The sequence below is a fragment of the Balaenoptera ricei genome, chromosome 10, assembly GCF_028023285.1.
Source record: "Balaenoptera ricei isolate mBalRic1 chromosome 10, mBalRic1.hap2, whole genome shotgun sequence".
Classification (NCBI taxonomy): Eukaryota; Metazoa; Chordata; class Mammalia; order Artiodactyla; family Balaenopteridae; genus Balaenoptera; species Balaenoptera ricei.
In genome coordinates this window covers 67,390,434-67,413,969 of record NC_082648.1, presented here as the reverse complement: position 1 = coordinate 67,413,969, position 23,536 = coordinate 67,390,434, and the positions used below count along the sequence as shown (strand labels likewise).

The 23,536-nt window shown below is 36.0% G+C and overlaps 1 protein-coding gene across 9 annotated transcripts in view; it reads left to right on the top strand.

Annotated features, from left to right (window-relative positions):
* PPP1R12A (protein phosphatase 1 regulatory subunit 12A) overlaps positions 1 to 23,536 on the top strand; it is a 148,685-nt gene that overhangs the window by 60,664 nt on the left and 64,485 nt on the right. For all 9 annotated transcript variants that reach the window (XM_059936580.1, XM_059936573.1, XM_059936575.1 and 6 more), the window contains exon 3: positions 17,523 to 17,641. In XM_059936580.1, the coding sequence (XP_059792563.1) occupies positions 17,523 to 17,641 (119 nt within the window). The remainder of the gene's footprint in view (positions 1 to 17,522; positions 17,642 to 23,536) is intronic.

The following is a 23,536-nucleotide window of genomic DNA, read 5'->3' as shown; positions in this document are numbered from 1 at the left end:
TTCCCCTTAAGGGACTTATGTTGGCCTGGGCTTGGTAATTTGCCCATGTCTTTGCTGGGAGGAACAAGAAACAAGAAATGATGACTTTTCCTTTTTTGCTCTTTCTGCCCTCTGAGATTCTTTTTTTTTAATAATGATAATATTTTTATAAAAGACAGTTCAACTCTTGTGTATACTGGGCTATTTGTTAGGTGATGATTGCCTAAAACCCTCTAAATGCATGATTATTTTCACCAGCATTATCTCTTTCAGTAATTAATTTCACTAATGAGTGAAAGAAGTTAATGAAATCCAAAATCCTAGTTTTCTTGGGTCTAGAAAACATAGCATGGTGGCTTAAGAGGTAGGGTGAAAGATACCTCCCAAATCAGAGCATTTATAGGGTAAAGGAAGGCCCTATTAATAATGACGTAGAGACAACAGTTATAAACCATGGAAAATTGGGTCACTCTGCTAAGTGACGTATTTGGAGTTAAATTTGTTTGCAAATCCTGGTTCTGCCATTCTCTACCTTTGTGCCCTTGGCGGAGCTACTTAGCCTTTATGATTAATATTATTTATAAAATGGGAATGATCTGGCTTCTTCCTAGCTCTTGTTTCTCATATTGCTTTCTACATTTTTTACTCTGTCAATACTAGACTACTTTCAGTTCCCCAGCATTCCCTGCTGGTTCATATCATTGTGTCTTTGCTCATAGTGATTCATTTGCCTCATTTCTTTACTTGACCAGCTACTACGAGACTGTAGCAGACACAAGCTGCAGTTTGTGTTAGAATCACTTCTTCCAGAAACCCTTCTAATGTTCCTGGCTGATTCATCATCATCTCTAACATATCAGTTGTTTACATGCTTCTTTACCAACTACATTTTGCACAGAATAGTACTAATTCAACCCTATTGAACTGAGAGGTAAAACAAACAGTGAAGCACAGATAGTTCACTGTGAGGATTTGGGGATGATTAGGTAGGATATAGTGAGTTCTAAATTTTTGACCTCTATTGGAGACAGTAGAACAAAGAATGTGAGGTTGCAGTTTAGTTTCTAGACAATTAACAATTTCACATCTGGTCTCTAGCCTAGCAAAAGCCAAGTGAATAGGTGAATGATAGCTCTTCATATTCTGGCTCAATTATCTCACATTTTCACCAAAATAATTGCTTTCAACATCTCCCTGCTATGAATAAGGTAGAAGTCTTAGGGAAAACCAAAAATAGAGATTGTTTAATAATGCCCCTTCGCCAGAGTGGATTAGAGGAAGAATAAATGAAGTAAGTTTGGGGAGTATAATGTTAATGGTCAGCATATGCATTGTTTTACTATGTACTGATGGGTCAGATATTGAAATGTACGCATTAACATTATTCTCTTCCTTTGGGGTGCTGAATTGACAGTGTTACGCTCTGAATCATGTCCCCACAAAATTCATATGTTGAAGGCCTAACCCCCAGAACCTTGGAATGTGACTGTATAGATGGAGATGATTAAATTAAAATGAGGCCCTTAGGGTGGGCCCTAATCCAATCTTACTGTATCTTTATAAGAGGAAATTTGGACACAAAAAGTGGCACCAGGGGCTTGCACACAGAGAGAAAAGACAATGTAAGGACACTGTTAGAAGGTGGCCATCTGTAAGCCAAGGAGAGAAGCCTCAGAAGAAACCAAACCTGCCAACACCCTGATCTTGGTCTTCCAGCCTCTAGAACTATGAGAAAATAAATTTCTATTGTTTAAGCCACTTTGTCTATGGTATTTTGTTATGGTAATACTAGCAAACTAATACAGGCAGTATAAAATTCTCACTGTCACATCAAGGTATTCTTCCCTAAAAGTTGTAGTTTGATGTTATTGGGCTATGGACTAGAAGTAAAATTGGACATACTAGAACGATTATGGAGCCCAAGAAATTATGTATTCAGTTTATTGTTCCAGTCTATAATGATCAGTTAGTTATAACTCTAGCCATTAAGTATAACTGAATTATATATTTAAATTATGTGCAAAACATTGAAAACCAAGTCCTCTGACTTGGCTTTCAATAACCAAGAAATAATAACAAAATAAAGAAATAATAGATAAAAGAATAATGAGATGAAGAAATAATTAGATGAAGACATAGGAGTTTTACGATGGCAGCATTTAAATTTTGTCTTTCTTTTTTATTAGCTGAAATATTTTTGTAAAGGAAACTGTCTCATATCTACTATTTGGTTACCCCTTGTACAAGTTTTATAGGAAAACAGGATATATTCTTTATTCTTTCCCTCCATATACTGATTTTTAAAATAATGAGTTGGTTTACTAGTTACCTTCAAAAAGGACTAATTGATTTTTTTGAGATCTAAATAACTTGAGCACATGCATTTAAACGTACTTGATGTATTTCAATCCATTGCAGTTATTGCCCTTATTGATTAGCAAATTGTACCATCTTTGGTCTACAAGAGTCTCTTCATGTTGGCTTCTAAGACCTTGGGACATGACCAAATAAAGTGATCTTTAAAAGCTTCCTTGCTCTTTAGTAGTATAAAAATGTTCCAGACTCATCTTTTATATTTCATGCCCTGGGTCTGGAATTGCCATTTCTCTAAGGAAACCTGTTCCTTGTAATGGGTGCTAGAAGTGCTCATTGCTGCTGCATTGATCATTCTTTCAAATTCAAATTCAGCTTCAGGGTGTCTTTCTTTAACCTCTTCTATCTTGTATCAGTATTTCCTTTCTCCCCTACTTTGTTGTCAAGAACTGTAGAATTAAAATAACACATAATTACTAATTTGCTTCATCATATATTACATATACATTAGATTGCTTATAACAATACCACAACAATAATGATTACTTAAAGCAGTTTGAAGTTTGGGGGTTTGTTTTTGGTTTTTTGGCAGGGGTGAGGGGGGTGACATTTCTTTTTGTCCTTATGGTATCCCACTTGGAATATACCATCAAATTACTGTGTGTGCTGAAGTCACTTGGAGTAATTCTTTTCTGTGTGGTTATGCCATTAACTAGATATATCATTAAGTTCATTGTTTAAGTTTGTTTTTTTGTTTAGTTTAATTTTGTTTTATAATTTACATAAAATACCAGGTTCTAACGGCAGTTCCTACTCTACCATCCTATTTCCTATGGGTAACATTTTTAAATGTTATATTTTATCCCAGTTTGTGTTTTAATATAAGTATTATTCCCCCTTTGCAGATAAATGAAAGACTGTCATACACTATTTCTCCACTTTTCTTTTTTCACTTAACAGTCTATCCTGGAGACCACTATATAGTGGGTTATAGAGCTATTTCTCATTGTTCTCTTCAGGTGTAGTATTTAGTACTCTGTTGTGCAGTGTCATTGTAGTTTATTCAGCTTGTCCTTCTTGATGGACCAGTGAATGTTATTTATTTGAATGACTGTAACTTTAGCCTTGGCATTGTCTTTATTTTTCACATAAACAAAAATTCCTATGACTTACAAGAATAAAACAAATATTTTGTATTTGAATAATAAAACTTAAATGATTTGTTTTATTAACATTTTGGTTATTGATGTGATTATAATTTCTTTTGTCTCTTTTTAATTTTGTCACTACATTTCTTTTTTAGGCTTCTGCCACAGATGTTTAAGGAATGCTTTTATCTTGAGTAGCTTTAGTGTTTGTGTTAAACTTTTTCAATAGCAGAGAAAATTAGCCCTGTGTTAGGCTAGCATTATGTAGTTTCATAGTATATAGAATGGAATGTTGATTACTTAGTACATTTAACATATTTTTCTTCACGTTTGGAGTAGTTTTGAAGACATTGCTGAAGATTTCATATCATTATAATATACTGGTAGTGACATTCAGTGACATCTTCATGGTCTTATTTACAGCATGGAAAAAGTTTCATTAGCTTTGTAATTTGATCATTAAAGAATCAGCTATTTAAGGATATAACTGTTTAAAATATTTGTGGTGGCTTATTTATGGCGTGGCTTTTCTTCTTCATTATAACCTTTATTTCATAAACATACAACAGAATCCTCAAGATTTCTCTTGGCTTATCCTTCAGAATATATCCAGTATCTAACTATTTCATCACCTCGTTCATTTCTCCCTGATCCTGGACACTGTTCTTCACTGAAACTATTGCAGTTGGAATCATTCTAACCATAACCATCCTCTTCCCCCCATCTGTTTTCTGCACAGCAGCCAGAATGATCCTTTTAAAATATTGCAAGTGGAATAACATCACATTTTTATTCAAAGCCCTTCACCCTCCAGTGGGTTTATAATGCATTTAGAAACCAGAGTTCTGGTGGCCTACAGGCTATGGTTTGACCCTCTGTTACCTCTGTGATGTCATTTTCTCCACGTTCTCCAGGCTCTCTTTGTTAGCCAAACTGGTCCCCTTGCTGAGCCTTTAAACAAACTAGGCATCTTGCTTCATAGTCTGCACCTGCTGATTCCTCTGCCTGGAATTCAATAATGTTGTTATATTTGGTAAAAGAATCAAATTCCTACCAATTTAAGAACTATATAAATTGCACCACCATGCCTATGAGAAACGTTATAATATTCCTGATATCAAGCTCAGAAATGAGACAACTCTATTTTAATCTTAACTCCGCTAATTAACTGCTATTAACTTCAGACAAATTACCAGCTTCTCTGAACCTCTGTTTCCTCATCTTTAAAATAGGAATGTTAACGCTTATCCCTATTCTATAAGATTATTGTGAAGATTAGATGAGATAGTGTTTATAAGACACTTGGCACAATCTGTGGCATATAGTTATCAGTAAAGTTAGCTGAATTAGTTGTTGTTATTCATAATTCTATTTTTGGTCACTACTTTTAGTGAAAAATAACGAAGCTCTTGGTTTTCCTGGATTATTTAATAAAGAAAACTATCTTCTGATCATTTGGTCTTAGAGCAGACCTAGCTAGATGAGAGGAGCAGGGGAGAGTGAAGTAGTCATTTGTCCTATTTACTTTGATATGGGGGTATTTGAGCACCAAGAAGAGTTGGCAAATCCATGCATTTCGGTTATTTACATATTTCTTGTCAAGAATAATACATAGTTAGTGTAAAGCAGACTATGTATTTTGATTAGAAGTCTTAGAAGGTGAAACTGAAATTTTATTCGCAAGATACTTATTTGTATCTTGCTATAATAATAATGAGGTATATGTGCCCAAAACTAATATTCTCATATACATTCTTACTCAGTTTTTTTTTAACAACTGTATGGGCGTGTTCACTGTTATTTCCATTTCACAATCAGAACTGGACCCTCATTCTCAAGACTCAAATTCTGATGTTCTTTCTGTTCTATCACAACTGTCTCCTATAGTAGAGTTAGGCATTGTAAGATGTAAAAATGACTGCAACCGCTCCTAATCTTCAAGCTTTGACTTGACATGTCAAGTCAATACCAGTACTAGATAGAATAAATGGACCAAGAGATGTACAAGGAACACTGAGGAAGAAGTGATCAATTCTGCTTAGGCCATTCAGAGAAAGATTCCAGAGGAGGTGACATTAACTGTTACATTAAACAGTGAGCAGGGTTTTTGCCTCTGGAAGTTGGGAGTTGTCTGAGAAAAGTCATGTTATTCATGAATGGGAAATAATACATGGTTAAAGCTGTTTTAACTGGCTTCCACTCTTAACTAACATTTGCCATTTCTTTGTTAAAACATATTGACTGATTCCCATAAAGTTGTTAAAACTGAACATTGCAACAAATAGACTACTTCTACTAAGCTCACTTACTTCTGTTTCCACCAGTTGAATTGCAAGCCTACCAAAAGTTAGTTGTGTGTGTTCTAGCCTATTAATATCTATTCCACTTGTTAGTGATTATATAATTTAATTAAATATCCAAAACTGATGAAATGTGTACAAAAAAGAAAGTTATTGCTATTACTAAGTTAAATATTTTGGAAAGCCTCAATAAAGGCAAGGTCCTAAAAATATAATTACTGTTTAATTAGGTGTGGGTGCAACAAATGAAAGATTGAAAGAAAAAATATCTAGGAGTATATACTCAGATTGCTTTTCTGTTGACTTCAAGTGTTTGTTTCACTTTAAGACACTTTGAAGTCTTAGTGCATTATGACTGTCATTTATGCAAGAAAGGGAGCATGGATTTAAGTCATTGGAGACGTTCTCCAATATTGTCTACGTTGAAATAAATGTCTTGCATTTATTTATTTTCAAATATGTATTATGTTTTACTATTCCCTATTTTAATCAGCTTTTCTGGTTAACCAAGTAAGTACTGGTCGTGATTGCATTGGATAAAGGGACTTCTTTGGAGTCGTCGTTTTTTGAGGAGAGGAGTGTTAGTGGAGAGAGTAACTGATAAGACAGGAAGAGGGAACTGAGACTACAGCACAGAGGAATTTGTATGCCTTGCTAACTGACCTTTAGTGGTGATGCGTTTTTAGGAACATGATGATCCTTACTCTGTATTTTAAGAAGACAATTCTTGACTGATGAGGGAGTTTGAACAGATTAGGGATTAGGGAGTTAGAGAGCCAGGCCAGTGGCAGTGAGCTTGGAAGTGGGGCAGATGTGAAAGAAATTTGGAAAATAAAATTAATAAGGCTTGGTGTGATTCACTGGATCTAGATAGTAAGGTGGGAAGAAAAATCAAAGGTAGTGATAATGCTCATAATAGCTAGCATTTATTGAGTGCTTACTGTGTGCCAGTCACTGCTCTAAGTCCTTTAATATACATAATTTTGGCCATCCTAACAATTACATGAAAATATATTGCTGCCACCACCCCGCAGGCCCAGATGCACAATTCCAAACCCTCAAAACTCTGAAAAATGAGAAAATAAATTGTAAGTTTGGTGTAGGCTCATTTGGCAACACACCATGACTTGAACTGATACAAGGCTCTTTATAGTCTTTGTTTCTCCCCCACTTAACTAAACTTATTTTTTGCGAAAATATTAACGTGTTTGGTTATGGCGTACTGCCTCAGACTCAATAAGGGTGTTGCATAATCTACAATATTATATTTCTAAAATATGAAAAGTTTTGAGGGCTTCCCTGGTGGCACAGTGGTTAGGAATCCACCTGCCGGTGCAGGGGACACAGGTTCGAGCCCTGGTCCAGGAAGATCCCACATGCGCCACAACTACTGAGCCTGCACTCTAGATCCTGTGTGCCACAACTACTGAAGCCAACATGCCTAGAGCCTGTGCTCCGCAACAAGAGAAGCCACTGCAGTGAGAAGCCCGTGCACTGCAATGAAGAGTAGCCCCCACCTGCCTCAACTAGAGAAAGCCCGCGCACAGCAACGAAGACCCAACGCAGCCATAAATAGATAGATAGATGATAGATAGATAGATAGATAGATAGATAGATAGATAGATAGGTAGAAAGAAAGAAAGAAAAGTTTTGAAATTTGGGTTTGGATGAGTGATGGTTGGCCCGTATTATAATTCTTATTTTATAGGTGAGGAAACTGAGTCAGAGAGAGAAATTACCCACGATAATTGGCAGAGCTAAGATTTGAACCTAGACAGTCTAACTTGTCAAGTCTGCACTTTAAGACACTACACCATTCTGCCTCCCTTTCTAGCCTTTGTAATTGGGAAAATGATGCCCTTTAACTTCAGTATTAAGGAATTAAAGAGAAAAATTGAGGGAAGCAGAGGAAAGAGTGTAGTGGAATGTGAATTTAAATAGGCCTAGTTTGAGGTGCCAATTAAAAAGGTGCAATAGGAAGCCAGGACTTCTTTGGGTATGTTTATAATGCGTAAACTGAATTTCATCAAATCTAAGATGCCATCATCATAACACATTGTCATTATTTTATGTACCAATTTAAAAGGTTAAAAAAAAAAACTGTAATACAGTGTGTGTGGTTTTTTTGTTTTTAAGCACCTTGGGGGTTTTTTCCCCCCCCTACACAGTATCATTCTTTATCTAATTGTAGTGTCTTGGATGCAGCATTGCTTAAGAATGTTTTATTGTTGCCTTTGGGATTTTCTTCTAAGCCACTGATAGCATTCTGCCAAGTGTTGTTGGTGGTGCTTTCTTGATCTTACTACAAGGTATCAACAAAAAGTTTCAGACACCATCCAGGAAGACATTTTAAGTAACAGTTAAGCTCAGTAAATAAGGTATCAAAGGTATGAATGCACATAAATCAGTTGAAGTTGAAAACAATATGAATAGCTGTGACTGGGGTTACCTGAAGACAGATGATGACAACCATATCGTGGCCATTATCCATTGCTAAGACATCATTGATTGTAAGATCAATAGATTGTAGAAGATTTCAGCAATATTAAAATTTGGGGAAAATGTATATCTTAGAATTATTACACAATGAGTAGGATTTTTGCCTCTGGGAATTGGGAGATACAGTAATAAAGTAAGACAGTAGTGCATGTAATTGATTTTAATAAACAAATATGCATTTTCAGGAGTTAGTGCATGGTCAAAGAAGTATAGTCACTGCTCTGGGGAATAATTAAGAGAAATAAGAAACGCTGAAGGCAGAACCTACAGAATTTCCTGTATTTAAAGGTGGCTTTGCAAAGAGAAGAGAGGAATTTAAATCCTTCTGCACATTTTGAATTTGTTTTTGTGTTTTGTTTTGTTTTGACAATCCGGGTGCCTAGATAACTGGAAAATAGAGCCCACTTTCACAAATAGATTCATTTCTCTCACACACAGTAGGCTGGTCTTTGCTATCGGCATAATTAATTGTATCTGTAGCATAATTGAGAAACCATGATGTCAGAAATTTAGCACAGTATTTGGCAAGGTACATTAGTCCATGTTATTGGACTAGTAACAGGGTTTATATATAAAAATAATACTTCCACCTGTGGGATTTGGACAAAGTGAAATTTTTTAAAAGGTTAAAATTGGTAATGTTATAAACATTACAATTTCCTGACAATTAAAAATGAGAATTTCTGCTTCTTGGAAAATAGAATAGATATGTTTTTCCCTATTCCTCCTGCTGAATACAACTAAAAAGCCTGAACATGATATATAAAATATACAAAGACTCTATAAGATGGAGAGAAGACAGAACAGCTAGGGATCTCAGGATCCAAAGAATGACAGGAGTAAGTTTTTGGCTTTTCTCTTTGCCTCAGATATACCACACTTGGAACTGAGGAAGCTGATAACCCAGAAGCACCAATGGCCCCACACTGCCCCTCCAAAAAAGCCCCAACAAAAGCCTAACCTCTTTAGCCAAATACTAGGAGAGGGGCACCCTAAAACCTTAAAAAAAAAAAAAAAAAAACTCCAGCCAAACACTGCAGAAAAAAACCTTGGTCCCACCTACACCCTCACTAGCAAAGGCCAGGTAGGGAGCGTAGACTTCCAACATTACCAGGCTATCATGAGGTGCCCTAGCACCTCTACTGTCATGATGTCAGATTAGGCCAGACACAGAGCCTGCCGAGATTTTCATCCCCATCGGATAGTTAACTAGCCCTCCCCTAACTGGCACTGGAGACCACGTGGGAAGCCTGGACTTACACCCCCACCTGGCAGTAAAAAGGAGCTCCTACTCCTCCCCACTGGGGTGGAGTCAGAAGAGGCCTGGTAGAGAGTAAATACTTTCACCACCACCCATCGGTAAAGAGGCCTAACTCTTTCTCCCCTTATGGTGTCAGTGGAGGCCACATAGGGTGTAGTAGTGAGGCACCCATAGCCTCCTTAGCCAGGGAGGTATCAGTGAAGGCTTGGTGGGGAGTCAGAAGCAACAAGGAGCTGCTCCATCGCTAGTGTCAATGGAGGCTGAGTGGGGAACCTGAACTTCTACCCCTACCTTGTAATAATGAGATGGCACCTCCCCATCTTTTCTGCTAGACCAGGGCCAAATATAGTCAGCTAACATAGAAGATATAAGCACAATCTAGAGTCTCATAATATAATGCCCAGAGTGTTCAGATTTCAATTGAAAATCAGTTGTCATACCAAGGAACATCTCAAATTGAATGAAAAAGACAATAGAGACCAGCATTAAGATTACAGAGATATTAATCTTAAAATTATTTGACAAAGATTATAGAGCGGCTATCACAAAAATGCTTCAACAACCAATTACAAGTATGCTTCAAACAAATGAAAAAAAGTCTCAGCCAAAAAAAGTCTGCAAAGAAATAGAAGATATGAAGGGGAACCAAATGGGAATTTTGGAACTGAAAAATCCAGTAACCAAAATGAATAGCAAATAGGCTCAGCAGCAGAATGGAGGGGATAGAAGAAAGAATTGGTGAACTGAAAAACAGAACAATAGAAATTACCAAATCTGGGCAACAGAGAGAAAATAGACTAAAATAAAATGAACAGAGCCTCAGGGGCCTGTGGGAGTATACCAGAGAGCTAACATTTATGCCATTGGAGTCCCAGAAGAAGCGAAAGAGGGCATGGCTGGAAAAGTATTTAAAGAAATAATAAGTGATGGCTAAAAACCTACTCAGGGGCTTCCCTGGTGGCACAGTGGTTGAGAATCTGCCTGCCGATGCAGGGGAAACGGGTTCGAGCCCTGGTCTGGGAAGATCCCACATGCCGCGGAGCAACTGGGCCCGTGAGCCACAACTACTGAGCCTGCGCACCTGGAGCCTATGCTCCGCAACAAGAGAGGCCGTGATAGTGAGAGGCCCGCGCACCGCGATGAAGAATGGCCCCCGCTTGCAGCAACTAGAGAAAGCCCTCGCACAGACACGAAGACCCAACACAGCCAAAAATAAATTAATTAATTAAAAAAAAAAAAACGTACTCAACCTTGGCAAAAGATATAAACCTACAGATTCAAGAAGTTTAGCAAATTCCAAACAGGATAAACCAAAGCAGTTCTGAAAACAAAAGACAAAGTAAAAATCTTGAAAGCAATGAGAAAGGAACTACTATAACATTGGGGCAGGGGGCATTGCATTAAAGCAGACTTCTCATCAGAAACATGGAGACCAGAAGGAAGTGGCACAACATTTGTCAGGTGCTGAAGGAAAAAACTGTTATTTTAAAGAAAACTTTCAAAAGTTCCAGGTCAGAACTTTTGTTTGGATTCTTACTGTTATAGTTACTTTCAGCTGTTTTTTATTGTGATATAGAACTTCAAATATGAAATAAGAAAGTGCATTCCCACTGAAGATGCATAAGGTTATTTACACTGATTTTATGTTGCTCAGAGGCTTCCAAAAGAAAGTAGCATTTATTTACTTATTTATTTTAAAATATATTTTATTTATTTATTTTTGGCTGTGTTGGGTCTTTGCTGCTGCACTTGGGCTTTCTCTAGTTGTGGCGAGCAGGGCTACTCTTTGTTGCGGTACACAAGCTTCTCGTTGCGGTGGCTTCTCTTGTTGTGGAGCACGGGCTCTAGGCGTGTGGGCTTCAGTAGTTATGGCACGCAGGCTCAATAGTTGTGGCACACGGGCTTAGTTGCGCTGTGGCATGTGGGATATTCCTGGACCAGGGATTGAACCCGTGTCCCCTGCATTGGCAGGCAGATTCTTAACCACTGCGCCACCAAGGAAGTCTGCATTTATTTTTGAAGCTAATAGTACAATGTTCTCTTACCCGTCTTTGAAAAGTTCAGGTAGCTTAGTTTTCATAATTTCTGTCTCATTGGATGGCTTTGAGTAATTCATTTGAATTTTCAAGAAACAACTATTTCAGTGGTTTTCTGACTTTGTGGGGTTTTTTTTTTATTGTGGTAAAAACATAATATTAAATATATCATCTTGGCCATTTTGAAGTGTACGGTTTAATAGTGTTAAGCATATTCACATTGTTTTGCAGCAGATCTCTAGGATTTTTCATCTTGCAATACTAAAACTACCTGGTAAACACTAATTTCCCCTCCCCACTCCCCTAGCCCTTGGTAACCACCTTTCTATTTGCTGTTTTTATGATTTTGACAACTTTAGACGCTTCATATGAGTGGACTCATATAGCATTTGGCCTTTTGTGACTGGCTTATTTTGCTTACCATAATGGCCTTGAGATTCATCTGTATGACAGAACTTCTTTTTTAAGGCTGCACTGACGTTTTGAATTTTAAAAATTCATGTATTGAATACATGAAAAATCCATGTGTTGATTAAAACAACTTCTTGATACTAGTTTTTCTACAGTAAATAAAACAATGTACATTGTTTGAACACTAAGTATACTCAGCTCTTGCTGATGAAATTTCTTTCTCTTTGTCTCTTTGATTACTATGTTCTCATTAGCTTCTAATTTAAAGACAAGGGCTTTAATTAAAACATCAAATTTTTAAAATGAACTATTTCTCCTTCTCAATCTCTTCTGTGGTTTGGCTTTTGACAAAACTCAGAATCCAAGATAATTATGAGACTGTCAAATTTGTCTGCTGAATTCAGTTAACATTGAATCATTCTAACCCAGATAGAATCCTATCCATCTAATATACCACATCCAAGTTGCAACTGATAACTTGGTTAACAAGTTTTACACCTTTTATTAGATTTTTAAATTCACACGTATGCAAATAATTTTGTAGAAATCCATTTGGATCATGTCTTGAATTTGAGGTTTATTAATTATCCAAAATTATTTATTGACTCAAAGCTGTAGGTTATTATAAATCTCAGTAAACCTAGCAGTTTACCATTTTTCACTTCAGTAATTTATAATGATTTTCATCATTCAATAAGTGGCATCTCCTATGTTGGCCTCTTTTGTATTGCTTAAGGACATCATTAACCATTGTTAAGCAAATAAAAGCCTGCCCTTTTTTTTTTTTTTTTTTTTAAACTCTGAAGCATTCAAAAAAGTTACCCATCTGAGAAATAGCCTAATATTCTGACTTTCAGTTTGGGACTCCTGTGTGAAATCTTCATAGTTTTTTTTTTTCCCCCCAAGAAATCTTACAATAAATATAGTGTATTTTTCCTAATCAGCAGTCCCATGAGCTGCTTTTAATACCCCAGCCCTTTTTGTTCTGAAGGAAATCTGACCATCTGTTTTCAGTATCTCCAAGGGTCCCACAAAGTGAATTTCTGGTATTCCAGATAGCCTGTATTTTGTTTCACATTATCTTAAACATTGCTTTCTAAGTGTGATGATTTTGCATGATGTGATAACAGATAGAATTTTAATTTTATTTTTAGACATTAACTCATTTAAGCATAACACAGCCCTGTAAGTTACCTATAAGCTAGGTTTCAAATGTTTTAAGTTAATGAATATCACACAGCTGTCAAGAAACAGAGGTGGGAACCAAACCCAAAGTCTGCAGAATTTAAATGTTTATGCTTTTTTTTCACCCAACCAATCTTTGAATGGCTTTTTGAGATTATTCGTGGTAAATAAGAATTAATGCCATGGGGTTTTATTTATTTATTTATTTATTTTACATTTGCAAATAGTAGTTCTTGAGTCATGGAGAGGTTTGTGAATTGTATGCATACATATTTTATACCTAAACTTTTGGCTCAAGGATTGCTCCAGGCCCTACTTCCTGCCAGCAGTTTTCGGAACTTTACTCTTGTTAGTTTCTCTTAACATCTTTCCTGTTTATATAAATTTTGGATTGTCTCTTTTTGGCTTTGACCTGTTATTTCCTTGAGACTCTGCTTCCCTCTGCTAGCACTGCAGCCACTCTGAGGTCTTCCTTTTATTCTGTCTTTACATCCTGTGAATGATTTCTAATACCTAAGCAAAATATATGTGGTTTTATGTAAATTTCTCTAATTGTTTGAGATTTTGCCTAGCAGAATACGTACATATTCCCCTGGAGCATAGCACAGGTTCTACTCCACTAATATCTTTTTTTTTTGCTCCAGATTCATTTATTTATTTATTTGTAGTATATAAATATTCATTAGTTTTATATTACATTTTTTAAAACTGTGAAACAGAAAAAGTTTCTTCAGTTCAAATATGACTTCTGTTTGTAGAAGTCCCCATGAAGATTATAAAAAGGAAACATTGTTTTGCACAAGGAGAAATGTTTATAACATATTATTAATTATTAAAAATACCAGGCTACAAAATGGCATGGTAGCCATTTTGTGGTCTAATATACATACACAAAATAAACTTGCTGCAGAAAACTAGGATAACCAAAAAAATCCCCCCCTTCCCCCGCTACGAAAACCCCAACTAATACAAATCCCTCCTAATGTGGGACTTCTCTGGTGGTCCAGTGGTTAAGACTTCACAATTCCACTGCAGGGGGCGCAGTTTTGACCCCTGGTCCGGGAACTGAGATCCTACATGCCGCGCAGTGCGGCTAAAAAATAAAATTAAAAAAGTAAAAAAGTAAATCCCTCCTAATGCTACCTCTGTTAACTTTATAGTGTATATTCTTTCCTTTTTCTATCTTTCTCTTTCTATGTGTGTGTGTCTTGTAAAAGTGACATCTGCACACAGATATCAATAGCTAGTTGGTAAAGTCCTTCTTAAAGCAAAAGATTGACAGACCTGACTTCATACAACCTTTAAATTTCACTCAAATACAAAATGCTGTAAGAAAAGGTTTGTTTTTTTTTTAATGTGATGACAATATGGAAAAAATATGTGCAACACATCTATTTGTCAGGAGGGAATAACTTATTTTTTTGTGTATCATTTATTAGTACCACCGTCGATCTATCACAGACAAGTCAAGAACTTCAGTGTATCATAGACACCTTCCTCGCCCTCGCTTCTCATATCCAGCTGATCTCTAGTATCTCCTAGATATCTCTGGAATTTATCCATTTCCTCCATCAAATTCAAGCTTCCAACATAATTTTTGTCTACTGCTACAGTAGCTCATTAGCTGGTCTGCCTACTTTCATTCTTTCTCCATTCTCGTTTATTTTCCATACTTCACAAAGTGATCTTTTTGAAACACATACTTGATCATTTACAGATCTTACAAAATAAACATTCACTGACTTTGGGGTGTACGTGACATATTATCTAGAGATTGATTCTTTCATTTACTCTCAGGAGAATGAACCAAACCCTTGTCTAGCCATACACACTTCCTGTCACAGGTTTTTGGTGCCTTTTGTTCTCTCTTCTGGAACATACTCTCCTTCCATTATGTTTGCTAGTACCTATATATTGTTCAGAGAATCCTTTCCTGACCTTACTAAATCAAATTATTCTATTATTCACTTGTAGACATAACTCACTGTTATAAGACATCGAAGTTTTACATGTATTTAGGTAATTAATCTAGCTCTCTTTCTAGATTATAAGATCTTTGAGGGGAAGATCTGCATTTGTTTTTGCTTACTAGTACATGCCTGACATGTAACATAGTGGTAGATACATAGTAGACACCTGTCGTCAGCTTTGGCTGCTGTAAGAAAATGCCATAAACTGGGATGCTTAAACAACAGACATTTGTTTCTCACAGTTCTGGAGACTAGACAGTTCAAGATCAAGGTGCTGGCCAATTCTGTGTCTGGTGAGGGCTCTTTTCCTGACTTGCAGATGGCTGCCATCTTGCTGTGCCCTCCATGCAGAGAGACAGTGAGCTCTACTCTCTTCCTCTTTAAAAACATTAATCCCATCATGGGTTCTCCAACCTCATGACCTCATCTATACCTAATTACCTCCCCAAAGCCCTACCTCCTAATAGCATCATATTGGTGGTTTGGGGTTTCAACATGAATTTTGGAGGAACACAAAACCATTCAATCTATAACAACACCCCATAAGTATCTGTTGAGTTAAGGCACACATTAAAAATATAAGCAAAAGAAGTAAATAAGAAGTTCACAAAAGGAGAAAATACAAATGCTAGTGAACATATCCAGATTTTTTTTCAAACTTGTGTGTAATCAGGAAAGAAAACAATGATAAGATGCTTTATTCTCATCACGTTGAGAAAAATTTTAAAGATTGGTAATGTCAAATGTCCATTTAAGAACACATCCATTAGGAGGATGGCATTAAATAAAAGTATGATCCAGCCATATTGTGGAATATTTTTCAGCTATTAGAAGGCAAGTGTTGCACTCCAGTACATTTAAAGTAATCCCATTAATTTTTTTTTTTTTTAATAAATTTATCTATTTATTTATTTATTTATTTTTAGCTGTGTTGGGTCTTCGTTTCTGTACGAGGGCTTTCTCTAGTTGGGGCAAGTGGGGACCACTCTTCATCGCTGTGCGCAGGCCTCTCACTATCGCGGCCTCTCTTGTTGCGGAGCACAGGCTCCAGACGCGCAGGCTCAGTAATTGTGGCTCACGGGCCCAGTTGCTCTGCGGCACGTGGGATCTTCCCAGACCAGGGCTTGAACCCATGTCCCCTGCATTGGCAGGCAGATTCTCAACCACTGCGCCACCAGGGAAGCCCCCTAAAGTAATCCCATTAATTTTTGTTTTACAAAAAGAACCTCAAAAGTGACTGTATATATTTCTTTATAGACACACATATAAATTCATAGCAAAGGTACCAGAAAGATATTTGCCATGCTGTTGATAGTGTTTATCTCTGGGGAGGGAACATGACAACAGAAGGAGAGATGTAAGGGAGTTTTTTCTTTTTTTCTTCTGTTTTTAAAACTCTGAGGGCTTTTTTTCCTTCACTGTTTTGATAATGCGAATATTGTCATGTAGCCTGTAAAAAAAAAAAATTTACAAATAAAAGTTAGATTGATTAGGAACATCGGAAAAAAGGGAGCCATTCTTTATATATAGAAAAGTAAAATCAGGGATGCCAAAAGAACATGGCTTAATCTGGAACTACAAACAGTTCCATATTGTTGGAGTCTAAAGTGTGATACAAGAAGGAAGAGGAATGAGGCTGAAAAGAAGACAAAACCAGATTAGTAAGGGCCACGTAGGTATGTTTTCTCCTAGCATGGACAGCCATTCAAGGAATTTTAAGTTGGAAATTGACTCCGGTTGTGTTAAATAGATGATTCTGGGAGATGTGCAGTTGGCATAGTGAAAGAGATTCACAACCATTTTGTATCTGGATCCCTTTGGCAGGTTTGATGAAGCCTGTGAATATGTTCTTAGTATTGTGTTTTGGATGCATAAAATAAAATACTGAGTACAAAGTATGTATGTGCTTCTTTAGTAACACATTAAATAAAAAGACTTAGTAGTTGGTCTGATAATTACCTTAATTTCAAAATAGTGATGAACATACACAGTATTTTAATATATCTGTATCAGCTGAATGACCTTCTGAATTATGCCCATGAGCCCAAGGTTAAGAACTATTGCTTATGGCATGAGACTGGGAGCATGAAGTTCAGTTAGGAAACTAGTCAATATGGAGATAATGAAAAATCTTAATGATGACAGTCTGAAATAATCCTATGAAAGACTTTGTAATTATTTTAAAATAACATTTTTGTATTAGTTAATTGGTGTACATTATAGAAAAATTTTAGGAAACGTAAAATTTTAAAAAGGAAAGAAAACATGCTTCATGGTAGTTTCTTAAAACTTAAATAATACCTATGCTATCCTTGGTTTTTATTGCTGCTCTTGCATAGGAGCTTGCCTCATTAGCTATGCATTCAGTCTTATTTTGATGATACCATCATTGCTTAACTCTCTTCCCTTTAATTTTACAGGTTTCTGATTGGTCAGGGAGCACATGTAGGAGCTGTCAACAGTGAAGGAGACACACCTTTAGATATTGCTGAGGAGGAGGCAATGGAAGAGCTACTTCAGAATGAAGTTAATCGGCAAGGTAATGTAACCAACCTAGATGGAAAATATGTTTAAAACTGTTTTGTAAAGAATATGATACTTGACGTTTTCAATAAATGATTGTTGACATTGAAGGGCAATCGTAATTTGAGTGGAAAAAAAATCAGTTTACCTAACAATATGTGAAGTAAGGTTCTACTTGAAAAAATATATGATTCTTAACTCTACGTCTTTTTAATATTTTTAAAGTTGAAAGAAGTATCATGAGTGGTAGGGTAAGGTGTGAAATTATCTGTCAATAAAAGCTTTGGAGAGAAGTAAAACAGGCAAAGGGGATAAGGAAGTGTACGGGGTGAATGAGACACATTGCAAATTTAAAGAGTGGTCAAGAAGTCGTCATTGATAAGGTGGTATTTAAGCTTAAGGTCTTACTGGGGTGATGGAATGAATCATGTAAGTCTGGGGAAAGAACATTGCATACAGAGGAACCAATGAATTCAAGGATGGGAGGGTGCCTGGTGTTTTCAGAGAAGCAGCGAGTGTGACCAATATGACTGAAGCAGGCAGAACAAGGAAGAGGCTGGAAGGAGATGAGGTCACAGAAGTAGCAGTGGACCATATCACATAGAGCCTTGTGGGCCATTGGAAGGATTTTAGCTTTTAATCTGAGTGAAATAGTGAGCTAGTGGAGGGATTGAGATAGAGGAGTGACATGATCTGACTTGCTTTAGAAAGAATCTCTGGGGCTATTGTGTTGAGAATAGATTGTAGGAAGGTAAGGGCTGCAGTAGGAGAATGGCAAGGGCAGGAGTAGGGTGGTAGTAGACAAAGTGATAAGAAAAGATTGGATTTTAGATATATTTTGAAGGTTTGGCCAAGAAGACTATTGAGTGATTAAAACTACAGTGTGTAAGAAGAAGGCAGGGAAGATTCTAAGATTTTTGGTTTGAGCCACTAGATGGGTGAAGTTTTTATGAGAGGTGTGAATGTTGTGGGAAAAGTAAGTTTTGTAGGGAGAGTTCAGGGGTTCATTTTTCAGACATGTTAAGTTTGTTTTGCCTATTAGATATCCAAGCAGTTGAATATGTTAATAGAGAGAGGTACAAGCTGGAGATATAAATTTGGGAGATGTCAATTTATAGATGAGGAATGATTGCTTATGGGTAGAATTTCTTTCAGGAGTGATGAGTGTTCTAAAACTGTGATAATGGTTGCACAGCTCTGCAAATTTACTAAAAACACTGAATTGTATACTTTAAATAATATGTGAATTATATCTCAATAAATATAAAGCTGTATAATACAGCAATTCCTCTTCTCGACATATAACCAAAGAATTAAAAGGAAGGTTTCAAAGAGATTTTTGTACATCCATGTTTATAGCATTATTCACAATACTAAAAGATGGAAGAAAACCAAGTGTTCATCAATGGATGAATGAATAAACAAAATGTAGTATATACTTACAGAAAATGCTGCTCAGCATTAAGAAGGAAATTCTGACATATGCTACAGCCTGGATGAACCTTGAGAACATTATGCTATGTGAAATAAGCCAGTCACAAAAAGGCAAATACTGTATGATTCCACTTAACATGAGGTACCTCAAGTACTCAAAATCATAGAGAAAGTGGAATGATGGTTGTCAGGAGCTAGGAGGAAGTGGGAATGGGGATTTGTTGTTTAATTAGCATAGCATTTCAGTTTTGCAAAATGAAAAGAGTTCTAGACATTGATTGAGCAACAATGTAAATGTACTTAACACTACTGAACTGTCTACTTAAAATGGTTATTAAGATAGTAAATTTTGTCATGCATATTTTACAACTTAAAAAAACTAATATATATATATATATATATATATATATATATAAAAATTACTGTGATTTTCACTATATTAAGTTATGTCTAGGCAGTGATTAAATGGGTATTATCAGAAGAGAACTGTGTTTTCCTAAGGTATGGGATATTGGTTTAGAAGGTTGACTCCTGCTGAAATGTGGTTCATCAGGAAATAAAAGCAGAGAAATAGAAGCTAAGTCAGTTCCTTGAAAAGAGATTTTTATTCCTTGGGATTAGGAAAATTCATAATGACTACTTGGTTGTTAAAATAAAAAAAAAAAATCTTAGGCACTAAAACTGAAGAAATATTTAAATGCCTAAATAGAGTTGAGGCATTGTAACAAGTGGCTGAAGGTACCTGGAGCTCAGGAGAAACAAGACACACATTAGGAAAGTAGTCATAACTGGAGCTTGGATAAATACACAGAAGAGCTTTTAACAGCTGTGTCCTAAGCAAGCAATTTTGGAGTAATGGGATCTTCAAGACTTGAAGAAGCTGGAAGAATGGGTATAAAGCATCACAGCCTGGATGAAGAGTCCCTTATCTGTCCAGCTTGCCCTGGTAAGTGCCCAGATAGATATCAACAATATTGTTTAATAGTAGTTAGCAATTATTATGAACTGGGAAAGGCATGGCTATGTACTGAAAACTTCTTGTCTTTAGTTTCCTTCTATATAAAGGAAACTGTTAGCAAGGCTGATTTTAGTTGTAATGATTCATTCAGTTTTGATTAAGGTGCCAGCATATGTTCTGAGTGCTGGGTATTTTTTTTAAGAGACACACTTTGTTCTTAAGGATTTCACAGTGTATAGAAGTGACAAATATATAAACAGAGCCCCACAATGCAGTGTGCTATGTGCTAAAATATAGGTAGGAACAGAATGATGTGGGAGAACAGAAAAGCCTATGACTAACTGTTTGCAGTAGTCAGGAAGGGTTTGAGAGTGATGACATTTGAGAGGGAGTTTACTTAGCAAAGAAGGGGGGTAGTGGACAAAAAAGGCATGTGAGACAGGGGTATCAACACGTGCAAAGAAAAGGAATTGGAGACATAGCATACGTGGAGAATTCATTAGAATTGGAATGGAGTAAAAAAGTCAGGATGGAATTAGTATGAGGTTGAGGCTTGAAAAGATTAGGCTGGAGCCAGATGGTGGACATCTCTTTTGTAGGCATTAGACAGATGCAACAAAGATCCCCAAGCAGGAAATTAACCTGATTGGATTTGGTTTTTAGTAATAAAGCAGCTGATGGTAATCTGGAGGATGCATTAGAGTGAGGGATACATGGTGGCATGCCTTCCTTGAAGAAGATTCTTCACTTAATCCAGGTGAAAGATGAAAAGGGCCAAAATGGTTACACTTAAGATGGAAAAGAGCAAAGAGCCAGGACTGTTTTCAGAAAATATTAAGGTAAAATTAAAACAGCTTGGTGGAGAATTGAATGTGGAGATGAAGGAAGAATTGAGGCCAGCTAATTTGCCTCCTGAAGTTTCCAGTTTAAGAAGTGATGATTGGATAAATTCACACGGGGAAAATGTGGGACAAAGCAGGAACGGATTTAGAGAGTGTATGAGTTTGTTTTGGGATATATTGAGTTTGGTTGCTAAAGCACATCTAGATGACAGTGTTCAGTGCACTGTTGGAATTTAGGAAATGTCAGGATGGAAAATGTAAATCTGGGAAAATAATAGGTGAGGGGAAATTCTGGAAAATAGTGTATAGTATGACCCTGAAACTGAAAAGTAAAGAGCTGATACTAAAAATAATAGCTAACTCTTATTATATACCGATTATTTGCCAGGCATTGAGCAAAAGGCTTTACATGCATTATTTCATTTCATCCTCACAGCAATTCTAAGAAGTTAATACTACTGTCACCCCATTTTACAGATGAGAAGCTGAGGCTCAGTGATTTGCCCAAGGTCATACATGTAGGAAGTCGTGCTGTATGTAGTTCAGTCCCAAACAGTGTAACAGATACCTTGAGCTCACACTCTTCATCACTGTACCATACTGCATTTTATTAGGAATATCTCCTAGAAAATATTTCATGATATTCATTTTATTCATATAATGGGAATACATGAATTTATATAACATAACTTTATTCCGAAGAAACAAAAGATAGAGGCATCTCTAATAGAGTTTAACATTTATAAAAAGAGCACCCTAAATATATCTCTAGTAATGACAAGATTTCTCAAATTATTTATCCTGATATGAAAGTTATTATTTAATATTTTAAAATTCTTTAATCACTCTTTTGGCTCTTATTTCTTATTCTAATATATTTGATTAACAACTAGTCATGCTTGAGTAGATTGCCTTTGAAAGTAGTAATGATTGAATAGTAGATGAAAGTATTTCTGGTTTATGTTTTAATGCAATTTTCTTTATTTAGTGTGGGACACAAGTCAATTTTTGCATTTCTTAGCTAACAAAATTCCAATTTGATTTTATTTTTTCTTACCTATGAGAATTGGCTACATTTCAAGCTAACATTTACTGTTTTTTTAATAGCAGTGACAGATGTTAAATAGTCTTATCACTTTATTATATCACACCCAATTTAGTTCAATATACATTGTTTTCATTGCTTAAAAACCTTGCAATTATAGGTGGATTAAGGACCAGTTAAATTCATTATAAGATCTTCTTCCTATTAGACCACGATGCAGTAAAAGAGAAGCAGAATCATAGACTTTTAGAACTGATCATGATAATTAACACCTTAGTGCTTATTCCTGATCTAAACACTTCACATATAATATTAATTTAATCCTCGCAACATTGTGGATAGGTATATACTTTCATTACTCCTATCTTACAAATAAAAGAACTGAATATTAGTGTAGATTGTGTCTTGCCCAAGATAATAGAGCTAGTAATTGGCAAATCAGGGATTGAAACCCAGCAGTCTAGGTTCAGATCTGTGTTCTTAACCCATTATACTAATATTCAAAGAAGTTATGGCTTTCTCAAGGTTGCTAGCCTAGTTAAAGCACTGGAATTAGAAAACAAGTATTGTAATACATAGTCCAGTGGGGTTTAAACAAAAATTAATTGTCTATTGCTCTACTCAGTGGTATTTTTGAAAAGATTTTAAGAACAAGAGTGTTTTTTTTTTTCTAACTGGATTTTCTTAAGCATAAGAAATTTCTCTTCACATGTACTTTAATTTTAAACTTGAGTTGTATTTATATATAATTCATATAAAGGCACAATTTGGTGGCAACAGAGGGTAACTGCTTTGTAATTAGGTGAAGATAGCATGAAATTAGATAAATCCAGAAGTAAGAAGTAGCTGCTTTTTTATTTCAAGTCCAGAGGAAATTTAGAATAATAAAAGACAATAGAAGTCAGACTCTTTAAGATGATAAAGAGAAAAGGGATAATGATAATAAAGATGTTCATGTATTAAAGGATAGTAAAAAAAATTAAGCATAAGAAAATAAATCAGTCTGAGAAAAGTCATTTAGTAGAAAGATTATTCTTAATGTATTAACAATTACAGCTTTATAATTTCTTTTATGAATAACATTAGAAGTCATTTTAAATAAGATGGGCTGATTATCTTTTGAGAGGAAATTTATATATGTATAAAATTGCATTATTATAGAAATGGTGATACTTTGTAATTAAAGATTATAATAAGTTTTGTCCGTTACATATATAGTGTGTATAATAATTGTTTTTATAAAGTCTATTTGGAAAACCTTATTGCAAGTTTCTTTCAAATGTAGTAATGAGGGACTTCCCTGGTGGTCCAGTGGTTAAGAATCCGCCTTCCAACACAGGGGACGTGGGTTCAATCTCTGGTCACGGGACCAAGATTCCACGTGCCATGGGGCAACTAAGCCTGCATGCCGCAACTACTAAGCCCACACACTCTAGAGCCCGTGCACCACAACTACTGAGCCCGTGCACCGCAACTACTGAGCCCGCATGCCACAGCTAAGACATGGCACAGCCAAATAAATAAATAAGTAAATAATTAGGAAAAAAAAAGAAAAATTCAAGAGGATAGTTGGTTCTAGCACCAAGAGCAAACATTTGGGGAAAAAAATGGGATCTCTAGTTTGAAGATGAC